Source organism: Gasterosteus aculeatus, chromosome 6, assembly GCF_964276395.1.
Source record: "Gasterosteus aculeatus chromosome 6, fGasAcu3.hap1.1, whole genome shotgun sequence".
Classification (NCBI taxonomy): domain Eukaryota; kingdom Metazoa; phylum Chordata; class Actinopteri; order Perciformes; family Gasterosteidae; genus Gasterosteus; species Gasterosteus aculeatus.
The window spans coordinates 1,461,280-1,480,000 of NC_135693.1; the positions used below are offsets into that span (position 1 = coordinate 1,461,280).

The following is an 18,721-nucleotide window of genomic DNA, read 5'->3' on the forward strand; positions in this document are numbered from 1 at the left end:
TGTTGAGCTGCCCTTACAGCTGCAAACCTTCATTTATTACATCTGGACATGTACATCTCATTTACAACAACAGAGATTCTTAAATTAAATCAACACTCATAGTTCTATGTATTTATTTAGTGACTACGGACTGCTAACAACATTAAACCTTTACAGCAACATGTGGGTTTGTGTCATACGCTCAGTCCTGTGATGAAAAACTCACATCAGAATCAAGTAACAACCACAGGCACGAATCAAACCCCCTTAAAGGTTCAAAAACTTCAAAAGAAATAAATAAACACCAAGATTCAATCGCACAAGGAATGTACAAACTACATCTAAATGAGCAATAATGTAACTGAAGACAAAGTGGGAGTCATTTGCTTATTTACATAATCGTGTACAAAAGCATGTCTTAATTCACAAGAGTGATTTTATTGGAACAATAAAGACTGTGCTTCACCAAGAGGACGGCCTGCAGGACGCGTGTCCTCTCACCTGCTAGGTAGCCTGTCTATTCACATCTTATGCAAAATACACCAAAAGAAAAGATTATAAAAATAAGACACCTTAATATTATGTAATTCCAGTAGTTTCCATGCGCAGTGCAAATAGGAATATATTTATTTTTTAGATGAACCTAAGGATTTTGTCCAGAGGTGACACTGATTTTAAGGTACACGTAGGACGAGCGGATACACACTGAGTTTGAACATTGTGAGCATTGGATGAATACCCGGAGCGCTAGTCCCTGGTACTACGTCCACGTACAGATGTTGCGTGTGTGGGACCCTTAGGACCAATGAGGTTCAGGTGCATTTAAACGGGTCTGCTGGACTACATCCACGCAGGCGCTGTACAAATGACTTCCGTCCAGCACGTCGGAAAAGGAATCTTACAGGACTATTCGCGTGCCACTATAACAGGAAGTACATTGTTTGTTGATTACAGGGATGAACCGGTTTACGTAGTCTTTAGTAATAGAGGGTTGCTTTGTACCGGTAATCTTCCTTTCCTCAAATCCTTCCTCCTCTCCTCTCTACTCAAATGGAAATTTCCCCTCAAAAAAACATCCTTTTTTCCTTTTTTGTCTCTCACACTGAAATAAAATGTATCTGCGGCCAGTGTGTCCAATCATTCACTCTGATTTTAGGCAGCATTTATGGCTTTGTTTGTTAATAGTTTCTTTGTGAAGTCCACAATAGATGGGCAGAAACAAAATAAAGTCCATCACCGTCAAATGTCCGCTTTGTCGGGCTGGACACGGCGCACCAATAACAGCTGCTTCAACGCCTTTACAATTTAAAAATGCTCAATTTACTGCCAAAGGCCAAAAGGAACGAGTGTTTAACAGGCTGCAAAAGGCGGAGGTTCTACACACACACACACGTCATTTTACGTTTCAGTGTTCATGACGTTTTTACATCGTTACGTTTGGATGGTTTTATATGAAGCACTTTCAATTGCCTTGATGTTGAAATGTGATATACAAAGAAAATTGCCTTGCCGGATGAATTTACTATTGTGAGAATTACAAAAAGACATAAATTGTATTTATATAAAAGTAGCTGCTATTCCTAAAAAGTCCACTGGGGGTCGCTCTCTGTGAGTGAGCGCACGATGGACCAGGGGGACCAGGTGATGGTAGATCACCTGCCGCTGGGGGAAAACATCAGGTCAGGTGTGACAGGCGAGAGGCTCCTTGTGAGCGAGGGGGGGGAGAGGAGGATGGGGGGGGGGGGGGGGGGAGGATGGGGGGGCGGGGGGGGGGAGGGCAGATCGCCATGACTTGGATTGAAAAGTTGAGTGAAAAGCAGCTTGCGAGCCGAAAGGGTGTAGGGACCCTGTGTTAGACCTTTCCCACCACGGCGTCACCAGGCAGCAGCGCCCGCTTGGGAATGACGGTCTCCCCCCCGTCCGCTGTTACTTACGAATGTGAGGTAAAAATATAATGTTGTGCCTTTTCATAAAAGACAAAAGAACCAAACTTGTATATTGCAGCGTGGAAAAAGCAACGCGTGTCAGTGGTGACCTCATCAAGTAAGCAAAATGATGCTGCCAAAGGACCGAGGACAAGAGGACGAGTCCCTGCAATATAATACTTACACCATCTCAGAAAAAAACACTTTGGACCCACAACCCAACATGTAAATAAAAAAGATTGTATATACACATGACAGTTGAGAGTTGATATCACGTTTTCAGCATTTAAATATTAAAGTACTCAATAAAAAGAGCAGGGTAATTGGAGGGAGGCGTTTGTGTCATATGAGAACAGGGCAGAGCGAAGCTCACTAACTGTCACTAGAAGGCAAACTCACAAGCATCAACATGCACTGAAGTCGAGTGACTGTGGACAAAGAGAAGCAACACACAGAGAGAGTTATTACCGTTACGCCTCCATATCTTACATGGATGAGAGTGGATGACGAGATATTAATGATCTGAATAGAGAATCTGTAAACAAGTTGAGGTCACAGTAAAGCAAGAGGACCCTACCAGACACACCAGTATTTGCCCGTGTAATTGGTACCGCCGCGGCAACCTGACAGATATTTCCTAAGGTAAAATGATATTTGTAGCGCCAATGGAAGATCACACAGTGTCCAGAATGAAAGAAACAAAACGTCCTTTGAGAAGAATGAGCGTGCTCAGTAATTGACAACCTGCCCATCAGAGTTTGAATCATATGTTTGGGTATCAGCCGTTCGGTGTCTCCAGTGGAGAGAAGGGGCCCAGCGTGACCAACATGTTATAAATGCACACAACTCAACACAACACCCTGTATATTCCTAAACGGGTCGGACCATTGATGAAGTGGGCAATGAAGGTTCGTACAGTAGATTCAAAAGAGTGGGTCCCTGCCTGTCTTTCTTTCTGTCTTTCTGTCTGGTTTTTGCTTCTCATGTCTTCCATTCTTTCTTTTCTTTTATTTCAGTCTGTCATTAGAGTATTTCTGACTGTCAGCTTGCTGAGTTGTGATTGGACATTAGGTGATGACTGTTTGTGTGATAGCGTCTTGGCTCCCCTAGAAAAAGTCACCAATTTCATCTCCTTCCACATTTGTCTCACTCATTTCCTCCTTCTTTCATACATCTCTGCTGCACCTGTCTACGAGTCCGTCTCCCTCTCCCGGGTCAAAGGTCGGCCATCATCGGGCTCTTCTTGTGCTCTGCGACGTCTTATAGATGAGACGAGGTGGAGAAACACAGTTTCAGGGTGTATGGGTTGGACCCGTCTGGAAGCACACACAAGCACACGGACACATTCCAACAGTGAATCTATGTTGGAGAAAGGAAACTCGATGGTGCCATGGAGAGGTACCCTGTCAGCACACACCCGTGGTGTTACGGTCTGTCTAAGGAACATAGGACACACCCTATTGCAGCTATTCCAGTGTAAGAAGTGAGACATCAGTGTAGAAAGGGCAGCGCACTGAATGTATACAACCAGCTGAAGTGTGAATGAATAAGTGGCGGTAATTCTAATTCTGATTCAGCATGTTCTGTCTGTGTTTGTGCCTGTGTATCAGCTAGTCAGGCATTATGTTAGACCTATTCCTTTTTAAAGACAATGTTTATGGATGTATAAATGGTTAACAAAAAAGTGTTTTCTCACTCTGAACAGGAGCCTCTGCAGATAAATTCCATACACAATATTTTATTATCAACTAAATGTATGTACAATAAGAAATTAACAACTGCTTCACCTCTTAGGATTTACAGGATACTTTAACAAAATTGTTCATTGTTTGTCAAGTTTTTATCTGAAAATGATGATCACAAATATAAAAGGATATTATTTTTAGATAACTTCCCTTAGAAAATGCCCAGAAATACGCCTCTGCTACTAAGGTATAATAGTCAGAGATTCCTGTGGTGACAATGCTGCCATAACCATAAAGGCTATCCAAAAAGACTAACCATGACTAACCATAAAGGCTATCCAAAAAGACTAACCATAAACCATAAAGGCTATCCAAAAAGACTAACCATGACTAACCATGAAGGCTATCCAAAAAGACTAACCATAAACCATAAAGGATATCCAAAAAGACTAACCATAAACCATAAAGGCTATCCAAAAAGTCTAACTATGACTAACCATAAAGGCTATCCCAAAAGACTAACCATAAACCATAAAGGCTATCCAAAAAGACTAACCATAAACCATAAAGGCTATCCAAAAAGACTAACCATGACTAACCATAAAGGCTATCCAAAAAGATAAACCATGACTAACCATAAAGGCTATCCAAAAAGACTAACCATGACTAACCATAAAGGCTATCCAAAAAGACCAACCATGACCAACCATAAATGCTATCCAAAAAGACCAACCATGACTAACCATAAAGGCTATCCAAAAAGACCAACCATGACCAACCATAAATGCTATCCAAAAAGACCAACCATGACTAACCATAAAGGCTATCCAAAAAGACCAACCATGACTAACCATAAAGGCAATCCAAAAAGACCAACCATAAACCATAAAGGCAATCTAAAAAGACCAACCATGACTAACCATAAAGGCTATCCAAAAAGACTAACCATAAACCATAAAGGATATCCAAAAAGACTAACCATAAACCATAAAGGCTATCCAAAAAGTCTAACTATGACTAACCATAAAGGCTATCCAAAAAGACCAACCATGACTAACCATAAAGGCTATCCAAAAAGACTAACCATGACTAACCATAAAGGCTATCCAAAAAGACTAACCATGACTAACCATAAAGGCTATCCAAAAAGACCGACCATGACTAACCCTAAATGCTATCCAAAAAGACCAACCATGACTAACCATAAAGGCAATCCAAAAAGACCAACCATAAACCATAAAGGCTATCCAAAAAGACCAACCATGACTAACCATAAAGGCTATCCAAAAAGACTAACCATAAAGGATATCCAAAAAGACTAACCATAAACCATAAAGGCTATCCAAAAAGACTAACCATGACTAACCATAAAGGCTATCCAAAAAGACTAACCATGACTAACCATAAAGGCAATCCAAAAAGACCAACCATGACTAACCATAAAGGCTATCCAAAAAGACCAACCATGACTAACCATAAAGGCTATCCAAAAAGACTAACCATAAACCATAAAGGATATCCAAAAAGACTAACCATAAACCATAAAGGCTATCCAAAAAGTCTAACTATGACTAACCATAAAGGCTATCAAAAAAGACCAACCATGACTAACCATAAAGGCTATCCAAAAAGACTAACCATGACTAACCATAAAGGCTATCCAAAAAGACTAACCATGACTAACCATAAATGCTATCCAAAAAGACCAACCATGACTAACCATAAATGCTATCCAAAAAGACTAACCATAAAGGATATCCAAAAAGACTAACCATAAACCATAAAGGCTATCCAAAAAGACTAACCATGACTAACCATAAAGGCTATCCAAAAAGACTAACCATGACTAACCATAAAGGCAATCCAAAAAGACCAACCATGACTAACCATAAAGGCTATCCAAAAAGACCAACCATGACTAACCATAAAGGCTATCCAAAAAGACTAACCATAAACCATAAAGGATATCCAAAAAGACTAACCATAAACCATAAAGGCTATCCAAAAAGTCTAACTATGACTAACCATAAAGGCTATCAAAAAAGACCAACCATGACTAACCATAAAGGCTATCCAAAAAGACTAACCATGACTAACCATAAAGGCTATCCAAAAAGACTAACCATGACTAACCATAAATGCTATCCAAAAAGACCAACCATGACTAACCATAAATGCTATCCAAAAAGACTAACCATAAAGGATATCCAAAAAGACTAACCATAAACCATAAAGGCTATCCAAAAAGACTAACCATGACTAACCATAAAGGCTATCCAAAAAGACTAACCATGACTAACCATAAAGGCAATCCAAAAAGACCAACCATGACTAACCATAAAGGCTATCCAAAAAGACCAACCATGACTAACCATAAAGGCTATCCAAAAAGACTAACCATAAACCATAAAGGATATCCAAAAAGACTAACCATAAACCATAAAGGCTATCCAAAAAGTCTAACTATGACTAACCATAAAGGCTATCAAAAAAGACCAACCATGACTAACCATAAAGGCTATCCAAAAAGACTAACCATGACTAACCATAAAGGCTATCCAAAAAGACTAACCATGACTAACCATAAATGCTATCCAAAAAGACCAACCATGACTAACCATAAATGCTATCCAAAAAGACTAACCATGACTAACCATAAATGCTATCCAAAAAGACCAACCATGACTAACCATAAATGCTATCCAAAAAGACCAACCATGACTAACCATAAAGGCAATCCAAAAAGACCAACCATAAACCATAAAGGCTATCCAAAAAGACCAACCATGACTAACCATAAAGGCAATCCAAAAAGACCAACCATAAACCATAAAGGCTATCCAAAAAGACCAACCATGACTAACCATAAAGGCTATCCAAAAAGACCAACCATAAACCATAAAGGCTATCCAAAAAGACTAACCATAAACCATAAAGGCTATCCAAAAAGTCTAACTATGACTAACCATAAATGCTATCCAAAAAGACTAACCATAAACTAACCATAAAGGCTATCCAAAAAGACTAACCATAAACTAACCATAAAGGATATCCAAAAAGACTAACCACAAAGGATATCCAAAAAGACTAACCATGACTAACCATAAAGGCTGTCCAAAAAGACTAACCATGACTAACCTTAAAGGATATCCACAAAGACTAACCATGACTAACCATAAAGACTATCCAAAAAGACTAACCATGAAGACAGACAAGCAAGGAAGGGGAGAAAACACACCAGGGCAGGAAGTGAATTTATCCCAAGTCAAACAGGAAATACCCCACACGGTGACAGTATGAGGTCCTGACAGAGTGAACATTAAAGTGTACGAATGCTTGAAAGCCAGGAGGGGTCTTTCAGACGGACTTACTGGGTATCCTTATCTGGTAGTGGTTGAGAACAGTAAGAACCTCCACTGCCTCCGTCTTACTGTCAAACTCCAACAAGCCAGAGATGGTCTTAGAGGAGGCTAAGGGAGGGAGAAGCAAGATGTCACATCAAAAGAGTCAAATCCACAAGAATCCTGCCGGGGCTTAGGGGGGCTTGAGTCCCGTGCCCTACGGCGGGCCTCATTGGGAAGGAGCTGATAATTCGTTTTTAAATGTATGTAATGAAGACTTTTGGCCCAGGCAAGTCACAGAGGTCATGAAGCTCTTTGAGGAGTGTCCAGCTCAAAAAGGCTACGGCAGTAATCAAGCTAATGAGCCGGTGGATCATGAGGCTTTCAGATGGCTGGATGTCTTCTACTATGTGGTTGATTCAGATAAAAAGTGGCAGATGTTGGAGGGAGGAGAGACAGTGGAGCCATCAATGGAGAGGGAGAAGCTATCTGTGTGTTTAGCGAGGGATTTTGGGTGGATGATGATGCCTTCAAATAAGAATAATAGCAATATTAATAGTAATATTTAGGCGCTTGGTGACACGGTGGCGGTAGGAGAAATGTGTTAGCTCACACAGAGAAGTGAGAGGAATCTTTTTCACAAACTCACTCCAAAAGTCCTATTTTAGCTTTAACAATCACCTAATAAAAGGTCTCTAAGTGAAGTTCTACTCACGTTTGGCATCAAACATCTTGAATTTGACGAAGCCGGGCACATCGTGCTCCGTACACAGCTGCCAAAAGATGAGAGAATATGTGACAACTCCTCCATCATTCGGTCTTTCACACATTAAATACACTTTGACCTCCAGCTGCATATTTGGCTCAATAATCTGCTTGAACAACAGAATGTTTAAATGTGATGTGGCCATGTCCTGACCCTGACCCATGTTGGTCCACGATGACGGCCTGCACGGCTGTCCACGTACCCGGAGTAGATGCTCCTGGGATATGCACGGGGGGACGTTATAGTAGTGCAGCACTGCAGACGGAGGCTGGATGATGTTTTTGGAGGCCTGTCCGGCGCTGCTGAAGCGGTTGTTCCTCGTCATGGCAAAGTCCTTGTAGCTGCTGCTGCCGTCCTCTAACTCGAACACCTGACTGGGGATCACTGCGTGCTGCTTGGACACACTGCACAGCACCACGTGCACACAGCCCAGGTACCAGCACTTACTCATTTTGTTCAATTCAATTTATATGGCCATCAATCACAAATTGGCCTCAGAATGAACCGTTTATTAACAGAATATCAGCTTTATAGATTTATATATAGTTTTCAAAATAATTTATTCTAAGGATATATTGAGTGACAAAACCAGGAATTTAAATAGTGAATGAATAATGAATAGTGGATAAAACCATATGTCGTCTATATTAAAAGGGGTCTAACGCAGACACAAACATCTTAGATCATTCAACACATTTATTTCTGATGAATGTTGAAAATATTGTGCGTGTGTGTTGATCTACTTCTCACCAGACATTGAGTCTCTTGCCGAACACCTTGATGCTGTTGAGGTGTGTGATGGCTCTGTCCACAGCATACTCATCTCCCATCTCAACCAGAGCTGTGCCAGGCACACTCTTCATGAACTTTACCTGCAAGTACACACACACATTCCCATACCGGGCATAGTAACATTGTGAGTAACTCCTTCTCCTAATCCTCCCAACAGCTGTGGCTGGTGTGACACCATAGTTACAACCGTAGCATGAAACAGCGAGCAGTCTCACACACCACGTACCTTCTCAATGTTGCCATAGAGGCAGAAGAGGTTGAAGATGCGGGTACAGTTCATCTTGGAGGAATGGAGGCCGCTCACCATGGCGACGGAGCTGGGTGCGTGGGCAGAGTACGAGGAGGAGGACTGGGGCAGCGGGTAGGACACCATGTCTGGAACGTCCGCTGAGCTGAGCTTGTACCTGCTGTTGCCTGGCAGAGGCAGCAGGGGGCAAGGGGAACCTGAGGAGGCACAGAGGGTTACAGATGTTAACAGCTGTCTCACAGACAGACGCAGACATTTTAAAATGAGGTCTGTCCCCATCCACAGCAATACGAGATTCCTGCGTTTTGACCGTCATCTACTGTTGGCAACCCAATAACAATGAATACAAGCCCTCTTTGCATGAAAAGGTGTGACAGGCAGGTGCACCTCTTTGTGGAGGAGTGTGTAGTGGAGTACGAGGAGCTGTGGATGAAGTGGCAGCAGGTGTAGTTACGTGTGTCTTACCATAGCCGTTATCACTGTAGGACGATGGGTGTTCTCCCAATATGGCCTGTCTCTGCCTTCCCTTCCCACGGTCTGAAACACACACACACATTCATCTACTACACAAACAATGGGCTCGTACGTGTTCAAAAAACATTCTCGCCTCGGAGGTCTCCGTAGATCGTAGTTCCGTCTGGACCCTGTTCCTGACTCCTGCCTGGCCCCGAGGACACCTACCCACTAACACCATTAATATTCCCATTTCTATTACTGTAAACAGGTTTCCATTTATGGATTATGATTCTATCTGGACCATGTTCCTGCCTCCTGCCACGGCCCTGCTGATACCTGCTACTGCCATCATCATCATTACTATTTAAAATATCAATCATACTATTACTGTCATCGTACACAGACATTACCCTCTCCTAAAGTCTTTGCACTTCCCCTCCCCACAGGCTTCTGTGGAAGGTGGTTCTATGTGATGGTGGTTCTATGTGATGGTGGTTGTATCAGATGGTGGTTCTATGTGATGGTGGTTGTATCAGATGGTGGTTCTATGTGATGGTGGTTGTATCAGATGGTGGTTCTATGTGATGGTGGTTGTATCAGATGGTGGTTCTATGTGATGGTGGTTGTATCGGATGGTGGTTCTATCTGATGGTGGTTCTATGTGATGGTGGTTCTATGTGATGGTGGTTCTATGTGATGGTGGTTCTATGTGATGGTGGTTGTATCAGATGGTGGTTCTATGTGATGGTGGTTGTATCAGATGGTGGTTCTATGTGATGGTGGTTGTATCAGATGGTGGTTCTATGTGATGGTGGTTCTATCAGATGCTGGTTCTATGTGATGGTGGTTGTATCGGATGGTGGTTCTATCTGATGGTGGTTCTATGTGATGGTTGTATCGGATGGTGGTTCTACGTGATGGTGGTTGTATCAGATGGTGGTTCTATGTGATGGTGGTTCTATCTGGTGGTGGTTGTATCAGATGGTGGTTCTATGTGATGGTGGTTCTATCTGGTGGTGGTTGTATCAGATGGTGGTTGTATCAGATGGTGGTTCTATCTGATGGTGGTTCTAGCTGATGGTGGTTCTATCTGATGGTGGTTCTATCTGGTGGTGGTTCTAGCTGTGGGTGGTTCTATGTGATGGTGGTTGTCCCTGCAGTGGTCCTGTTGTACACCTGCTTACTACTACTTATTTGAATCATTTCTGTTATATGATCTGAAAGTGTTGTTCATCTTCTACATTGTTCATTCTGTACACATGACATCATTGTAGTCTGTCTATCAGGAGACGGATCCTCCTCTGACGTTCTCAGAGGTTTCTTCCCTTTTTTCCCCATAGAAGAGTTGCCATGGTGCCTGTGCTGTCGTATCAGCATGAAAGGAGCTGTGAATGAAGCTCTGCCAGCTTGAGAGCTGCTGTAGGAAGATGAATGTGTGCTTTGCCAACTGAAAGATAACGTCTCCTCCATCAATTTATCCGTTCACTACAATATGTTGGATTCATGTTCATGTGTATTTAATGACAATAAATACAATTCTGGTTCTGAAGACATTTAAATTTGTGGCAAAAAAAATGTTTGGAAAAAAACCCATCAACCAAAAATTTCGTGACTGCAGTACCTCCGCGGACCCCCTGGGGTTCTCGGATCCCCTGTTGGAGACCTCTGGCTTATTGTAATAGCCTAATTCACATATTTTGTACTGAATATCTTTTCAGGGTAATAAAAATAAAGTTCAACCTGCGATAAACAAAACAAAAAGTTCAAATATGTTATTTGATCCGTGTTCTGTCCATAGTTTATCTGAGTGTCCTTGAGATGGACGCTGGAGCCCCAGTCCTTCACAGCAGCACACAGCTCCTTAACTACTAAGGATGGGTAAAATGCACAGAATAATTCCCCCATGTGGGATTAATAAAGGATTAAAAGAAAAATTTAATTAAAAAATGAAAACAAATGTTAATGTTTATTTTAATTCTACATTTCAGGCCACCGGAGGGTCGTGCCCCACAGTTTGAGAACCACTGCTTTAAACCACCGTGTGGTGATGATTCCGCCCCACAGAAACATAACCTGGTAACTTTAATGGACTTCAAGGTAGTGGATGTAATGATGACGGTGAGCAAATAAGAAATAAACAACTTCAAGGTGAATTTATTTAAAGAGAGACAGGTTTAGTGATACAGAGAAGCTCATGTGAACAGATATTAAAGAGATTAAAGAGTACCTGTGAGGCATCAAGTTTTCACTGTTTTCTCCCTCAGCACGAATGAACATCACCTGCATTACATTACCATCATAATAACAAAAACATCACCGTCATGACCATTAAATCACTGTCAACAGCATGACATTCTGCATGTATAGACAAGACTACATACAAGCTACACACCACATGGGAGGCACACTGAAAGGACCCAGACGTGGCTCTGATAGGTGGAGGGGGACGCGCATCAACCAAGACGGCACGCGGTCATTAAATGCTCCTCAGATACACACCACGTTTTACAAGCACACCAACGATGTGAGCAGGTGAAACAAACGGGAGAACACAAAGGCTCTAGAATGTGCATCCTGTGCACAATGTACGGACATCTCTTCAGGGGAAAAGCTAACTGGATTCACAGAGTAGTACTAAGATAGCTGATTTGGAACATTATAGAATTCTCGATCTAGACCAGGAATGTGTGGCCCTTCACACAAGGCGTGTTGAACACGTTGAAATAAAGATGAGCAGCTACAGTATATTTACCAGAGAAGGCTCTGACACACATCACTGGAGGAGAAGTCCTCTCTAACTGATCCCAGACCAGGTATTTGCAGCATAGGTCAATTCTAGGATTGCCAAGGGAGTGTAGGAGGAAATACTACATAAAGGACACCAATAAACACAAATGAAATGTGCTTCAGTCCACCAACTATTCCAAACACACGTACGATCGTTTCAGAGCAAATGCCCACCAGGACATCAGGCGTCTTCCACTGTGATATCGAGGTAAAGGGAACTGCTGATTCAATCATCCCGAGTGTCTCCTTTATATTCTGTTCATTGCACAGCGGTCCCTGTTGTCAGCAGCAGCATCTGCAGTCTCTAATGTACACACACAGCACACAGCAGGGGTCCCTTCATGCATTATTGAAACCTTGTGACTCTGCAAGGATCTAACAGCGATCGACCGTCTCTACACCGGTTGCTACACTGATACGTGTGATGGTCCACTGGTTTGTTCTTTAATGCAGCAGGTACCTGGAGGGGTTGGTCACACTACCTGGGGGCCCCTGCCGTCTCTCTCCTTTATTGTCAGGCTCTTATCAGCCGTCACCCTGTGGTTCTGTTGAGGGACGTCGATGCATTCTTCCTGCTGACCAGCAGGGGGCGACTCCAAGACAGCAAACTACTGACCAATGGGTGACTTCATGGTGACTATGTACACTTCTTATAAGGGGACAGAAGTCTGACCACTCATGGTCTTAAGAAATACCCCAGGAAAGTAAATGGGACCATTGTTTACTAAATGCACATCATGCTGTATTGAAGAAGACTTCAACTAGACCTCATGTTTACAATGTTTACTGAGGGAACACATCAAGAGAAGGAGCCATTTTCTCATAGACTTCAATAGGACCAAAGGAATAGACTTTCAGATCTAAATCCTTACACAACGTTGAGCCTTCATGGTCTACGTAGCCCGCAGCAGACGTTCTCAACGCTCACGCTAGTGACGCCAGCGCCACCCTTCTCCCGAAGACACTGAAGGCTTTGCACATTGAAACTCAATGCACTTTCCCTGAAGAGATGCCCCAGTGGGACCGAGGCCGGTGTATTGTGTGAAACCAGTGGTTCCCACTGGGAGACAATGGTCAGTGGCAGCTCGCCCCCCGCCTGCGTCCTTGCAATGTGCCACCATTGAAAATAATAAAACATCGACAATGTGCATTTATTTAGCACAGTTGGGACCAGTTCACAACGCTATGGATCATTTCAGGAATCCTTTTGAAACAGCGAGCTGTGAGGCTGCATCAGCGACCCGGCGACCCTCTGAAGGCTCCGTGTGGAGCAAACACCATCAGGTGTGTTTGCTCCACACGGAGCCTTCAGAGCCAAGGCACGTCACGCTTGTTTTGAGGCAAGTGCAAGGATGGGTTCAAATCTTTAAGCCATGAATCGGACCGATCATTTCAGGAGCTCCTGCTCATCAAAGGAACGCTTCCCCCAAATGTCACGTGTCATCTTAAATCATGGATTAAATAAAGCGCTTCTCTGTTGTGCACCTGAATCATAGTAGACTCGCTTTCAGAGAGGTTTATGGACAGATGTTTCTCCTTCAAAAGCAGATCTAATCACCTCAATTCATCAAGGTCATCCCTATTTTTGGAGTCTCCGTCCACCACGGAGACATGAGACAGATTCAAGGCAGCAGAGTGAGTATTGGTACACAAATTGCCGTTTAGTGGGGAAAGAATCCCTCTTTACATGTTGCAGAGTTTTTCCTTCATGGCGAATGAGAGACAATCAGATCCCGAAGTGATTGAATAGAGAATGAACTGATTCCAACATTAAGTTCTGAGCTGCACATAGGGCAGAAGGCTGGTGTACATTAGAGGAGCACGTCTTTATGGGTCCTTCAATCATCTAGCAGAGAAAAGCACATTCATGCATTTGCCTCCATGTGCAGCTACTGTACGCAGGGGGTTCAGATTAGGATTCATTATATTTATCAAAGCTTTGCACAGAAAGTGGTGAATAAAAAAGAAGGCCTGCCTTCGGGGAGGAGGGTTCATTATACTCATGCGAGGACATGTTGGCATGAGGAAGGAGTCCATGTCAAAGCTACGACAGGGACAGTCTAAGGACACATCACACAGCCAACACGTCTGGCCCACCAGCTGACCAGCTTCCAGCCACAAAGATCCAAAATGCTCCAATGCGCAAAGTGGAGAGACGTTTTAAAAAGGCTGCTTTTTCATTTGGGTGCTGGAAGAACTGCGTGATGGTGCCAAAACCTGCCCTGACTTAAGAGTCAGGGCAGGTCGAGGCACTGTGTGCACCAGACTACTCCTCCGGGTGGAGCGCATAGACGGAGGAGGTGCTACCCGAGTCCTGCGGGGAGAGCTGGGGTTGAGGCGTGCTGGGCATGTTGAAGCAGCAGCTGCATGGCGGTCAGCAGGTGTGAGATCCTCCTCTTTCTGTCGCTGCTTGGTTGGAGAAGTGGAGATTGGAAGAAAGCTGCAGTGCAATGTCAGCCTGACGTCCGCCCTGTGCGCTCCCTCCCTCCCTCAACGTCTCTCTACTCTCTCTCCTCATGGCAAGCGCAGGTGCAGGCTTGTGATTGGCTGGTGTGAGAGTGATGAGATTGGAGATGGAGAGACAGAAGTCGGAGGAGTCTTGGTGTAATGGAAGTCAACGGTCCAAACTGTTTTTGACTACACTCTTAATCCATAATGACTTGATTGCGACTTGACATTTTCATCTACTGGTGACCTGAGGAAAGCTGCAGTGGAGGGAAAAGTATTCGGTCTGAAAGTGAGTCCTACCTTCCACATCACAGGGTCTCCCATGTAGTGGAACCCAAGGGGCCCCGCGAAGGGCCCCGTGAAGGGCCTCGCGTAGGGCCTCCCATGTAGTGGAACCCAAGGGGCCCCGCAAAGGGGCCTCGCGTAGGGCCCCGCGGTCAGTGTGAGTGTGAAATAAAGGGAAGGAGTCCTACCTCGTCTGACCAGGTAGGGTTTGGTGTAGTCCCAGCTCTCGTTGTCATTCTTAATCACGTTCAGCCGTGTTGGCTGGTGGCAGAAAGAAGGAACAGCGACTCAGGATACAGTTAAATGCATCACAGATGATCGTTTTCACTGCACACATACAGCACCTTCCAAGGGTGTTCAGCCTCTTACACGTTTTGTCATGGTATGACCACAGAATGCATTTCATTGAGAACACAAAATAGTCCATCGTCTGGAAGTCAGGGGAAAGTTTACATGGATTTCAAAATAATTTACAAATAAAATCGGAAAGTGTTAAGTATTCACCCCCTTTACTGTAAAACCCCTCACACGCTTCTGTGAGGACAGCTGTGTACCATCATGCACCAGGGTGAGTTTCAACAACGACAAACCTGCCTGCAGAAGGACCAGGCATTTAGGAGCCGGGACAAAGACTTGTACACGGGGTCAAAATACAAGTTTAGCACGTCGGTGAGACGCTAAACGTCTGTAGTCTGAGAACAACAGCTCTCAGCAAGGGACTCTGCTTCGGTCTGGAGAGGCCTCAAACACCTCACACACTACCAGCCAAACCCCCACTCCATGAACGTCCTCCGCCTGCAGACCAGCTGAATGAGTCCTACTGCAGATTCAATAGACAATGTCCTGACTCCATCCTCCACAGCTCCACCAACTAAGACCTCCCGCCACACCACCCGTTTCTTCCCGTCGGCAGTCGGGCTCATCAATAGAGCCGGTCCCCCACTGACGGACTCTGACGTCCCACTTTCTCACTCAAGTCACTTTCTTTCTCACTTTCACTTGTCACTTTCACCTGTCACTTTCACCTGTCACTTTCACCTGTCACTTTCACCTGTCACTTTCACCTGTCACTTTCACCTGTCACTTTCACCTGTCACTTTCTGTTCGCTGGTGCACTTCATTTTTAACTGTAACTTTTATTCCTTTATTTTGAACTAACCCATAGCATTATATTTTATTCCTCGTGCACTGTACTGTCTGCTGTTACGCACCAACCGCTAAGTCAAATTCCATGTATGTCTGACATTGTATGTATATACATATTATATTAATATTAATATAGAGCTAATTGGGAATAAGAACACATTTGAATTAAGTAAAGAACTCGGGGCCCTATTTACCAATTCAGAGAGTAGACGGGCTACACGTGTGTTCCGTGAAGAACTCGGGTGGAGACTAATACGGCACCACCCCAAACCTACCAAGAGAAGGCCGTCCACCCAAACCGACCAGACAAGGAGGAGATGAACCTGAGAAGCCACCAAGAGGACCGTGAGAACTCTGGAGGAGCTGCAAAGATCCGCAGCTGAGGTTGAGAATCTGCCCACAGGACAACTATTAGCAGTGTCCTCCACAAATCTGGCCTTTACGGAAGTGGCAAGAAGAAAGCCGCTGTTGGACGTGGACCATAAGAAATCCTGTCTGGAATTTGCCAAAATCCATGTGGGAGACACAGCGAACATGCGGACAAGGTGCTCTGGTCAGATGAGACCAAAATGGGATGTTTTAGGGTGCTCAGAGTTTCCTCTGGCCATCACCCTGAGCACAACCTCGTAATGGAAACATGGTGGTGGTAGCATCCTCCTGTGGGGATGCTTCTCTGCAGCAGGTACAGGGGAACTAGTCAGAATGAGGGAAAGATGGAGGGAGCAAAATCCAGAGCAATCCTTGAAGAAAACATGATGCAGTCTGCAGAAGACTTGCGACTGGGGCGGAGGTTCATCTTCCAGCGGTTCAATGACCATAAACATACAGCCGCAGATACAATGGAATGGTTTAGATCACGGCATGTTCATGTTTTAAAACGGCCCGGTCGAAGCCCACACCTCAATCCAATTAAGAATCCATGAGAGGATCCGAGTACTGCTGTTCACAGAAGAAGAATGGACCAACGTTTCCATCTCCAGATGTGCAAACCCAACACTTGCAGCTGTAACTGCAGCAAAAGGGAATCCAACTGTTCTCATTATTCACAATATGGGCTTAATGTGTTATGCATTCTGTGTTGATCAAATGGGAAAAAGTCTATTTGACTCGTTTGTAACCGGACAAAGCGAGCAGATAAGATAACCTGCAGATCCACCTTGTATGATAGCAGTTTGTGCAGAAGACGCGTAGCGTGGTCTCAGACTGCTGCAGCACGCGGACACTTCCCGTTCTCATCCCGCTGGTGTCACAATGTTTGGCTCGCTTCCGTTTCACCTCTCGGGTTAGCTTCACTTCCTCCGCTTGTGTTTGTCTGATTTCTCCCCCGTGTCCCCCCGCATGCAACTTCACAGTGTATCTAAAGCGTGAGCGTCCTGGGTCTCATCGCCGTCAGTTTGAACCTGTGGCCTTGGCGGCGTTTTCCTGTGTGTTCTCTCGGCATTCTCTGATTTATTAAAAGTTAGCTTTGTTAATTTATTGCCGAAATGGTAATATGGAGAAGATATGTGGCTGCAGACGACTTAATATTCAACCCTTTGCCGTCAGGTCGGAGGAGGTACTGCGTGTTGTTCCTGTCTCTCTCTCATCCTCGACACGCCATACGTGGCTCTTCAAACACATTTGGTTTCTCAACACCACTAAATTCCCCCGCTGTGGCTCTGTGCAGAGGCCCCCGGGCCTCGCTGACCTCCGGGAGGTACTCGTGCGGTTGTTTGCTCGTCTTGATGACGCTAGCAGACATCTGGACTCACTGGAGAACGGCCCGTCCGCGCTCGCGTGAACCTCGCAGGCCGACCTGCCGGCGCGCTCCCTGCCTCTTACCCGTGCGTATTCAATCTTGAGCGTACAGCAGCCGGCGTAGATGTCCGCTCCGTTCAAAGCAGCCTTGGCCTTCTGAGCACACTGAACCGACTCAAACCTGGGGGGTGGGGGTTAAGGAGAAGGCCGACACGCACAGACACACACACACACACACACACACGCGCTGCAGTAAGGATACTCCACCATGGCCTGGATTCCATTTCGCTTGAAGATGACGATCCTCAGCACGCTGCCGATGGGGTTGCACACGGTGTACAGGACGTCCTAGAGCAACAAGCAGACAGTCAACACGCACATTTCAGAGACGCAGACAGAAGAGACACTGAGGCCCTGAAGGTGAGGAGGAAACACCTGCTGCTGTTAGGGGAGACGACCAACAGGCCGTCATCCGCATTCCAGACACTGAAGATCCGCGGAGGGGAACTGAGACCGGCTACAAACTCTACGTCGGCGTGAAGGTCGCATTGTCACGACGTAGCACCACTTCTCTTTGTCGCATCGCTGGCTTCTCTCGTTAGATGGGGACGGATGGAGTGGGTGGAGACAGGTCGCCAGACTACCACCGGCTTCATCGCTTCCTTCAGTGATCAATGTATTCGCAGCATTGAAGGCGGGGCTCAGTGAGCACTGCTCGGCATCATGGGAACTCAGGCAGGGGTGTCTGTGCGGGCGGTGCAGACGCCCCTGCGGCGAGCACAGCGGGTCGCCCCTTAGAGCAAAGCCCCGGTCGCTGGCCGCCTGACGGGACCATGACGTGGTGGCACGAGGTGATGGGAGCACACAGGTGGACATGCGTGTGTGTGTGCGTGTGTGCGTGTGCGTGTGAGAGTGTGTACCGTGGTTATGGGGTACAGGGGATTCTGGATGGAGAGCAGCAGCACCTTGTTGCCACTGTTGGGGTTGTCGGCGTTGGTCGGCCTGGTGATCCTCTTGGATGTGGAGTAATTGAAGTACGCCTGTTGGCCTGATGAAAAGTTGGACGTGAGAGCCGGCTACAAACCCCCGATCAATACGTCCCGTCTTCAGGGTGGAAAGAACGCCGG

The 18,721-nt window shown here is 45.1% G+C and overlaps 1 protein-coding gene across 2 annotated transcripts in view; it reads right to left on the reverse strand.

Moving 5' to 3' along the window:
• Positions 1 to 2: 2 nt before the first annotated feature.
• LOC120820481 (heterogeneous nuclear ribonucleoprotein L-like) overlaps positions 3 to 18,721 on the reverse strand; it is a 22,894-nt gene continuing 4,175 nt past the window's right edge. Inside the window, exons 4-14 of one of the 2 annotated variants that reach the window (XM_040178251.2) lie at positions 18,560 to 18,642; positions 17,857 to 17,942; positions 17,679 to 17,775; positions 14,900 to 14,972; positions 9,201 to 9,272; positions 8,715 to 8,932; positions 8,447 to 8,568; positions 7,899 to 8,100; positions 7,646 to 7,703; positions 6,961 to 7,059; positions 3 to 3,220 (exon numbers count right to left, since the gene is read on the reverse strand). In XM_040178251.2, the coding sequence (XP_040034185.2) occupies positions 3,165 to 3,220; positions 6,961 to 7,059; positions 7,646 to 7,703; positions 7,899 to 8,100; positions 8,447 to 8,568; positions 8,715 to 8,932; positions 9,201 to 9,272; positions 14,900 to 14,972; positions 17,679 to 17,775; positions 17,857 to 17,942; positions 18,560 to 18,642 (1,166 nt within the window). In that variant the 3' untranslated portion in view covers positions 3 to 3,164. Of the gene's footprint in view, positions 3,221 to 6,960; positions 7,060 to 7,645; positions 7,704 to 7,898; positions 8,101 to 8,446; positions 8,569 to 8,714; positions 8,933 to 9,200; positions 9,273 to 14,899; positions 14,973 to 17,678; positions 17,776 to 17,856; positions 17,943 to 18,514; positions 18,643 to 18,721 lie in introns of both variants that reach the window. The other variant, XM_040178250.2, reaches the window with a different exon arrangement.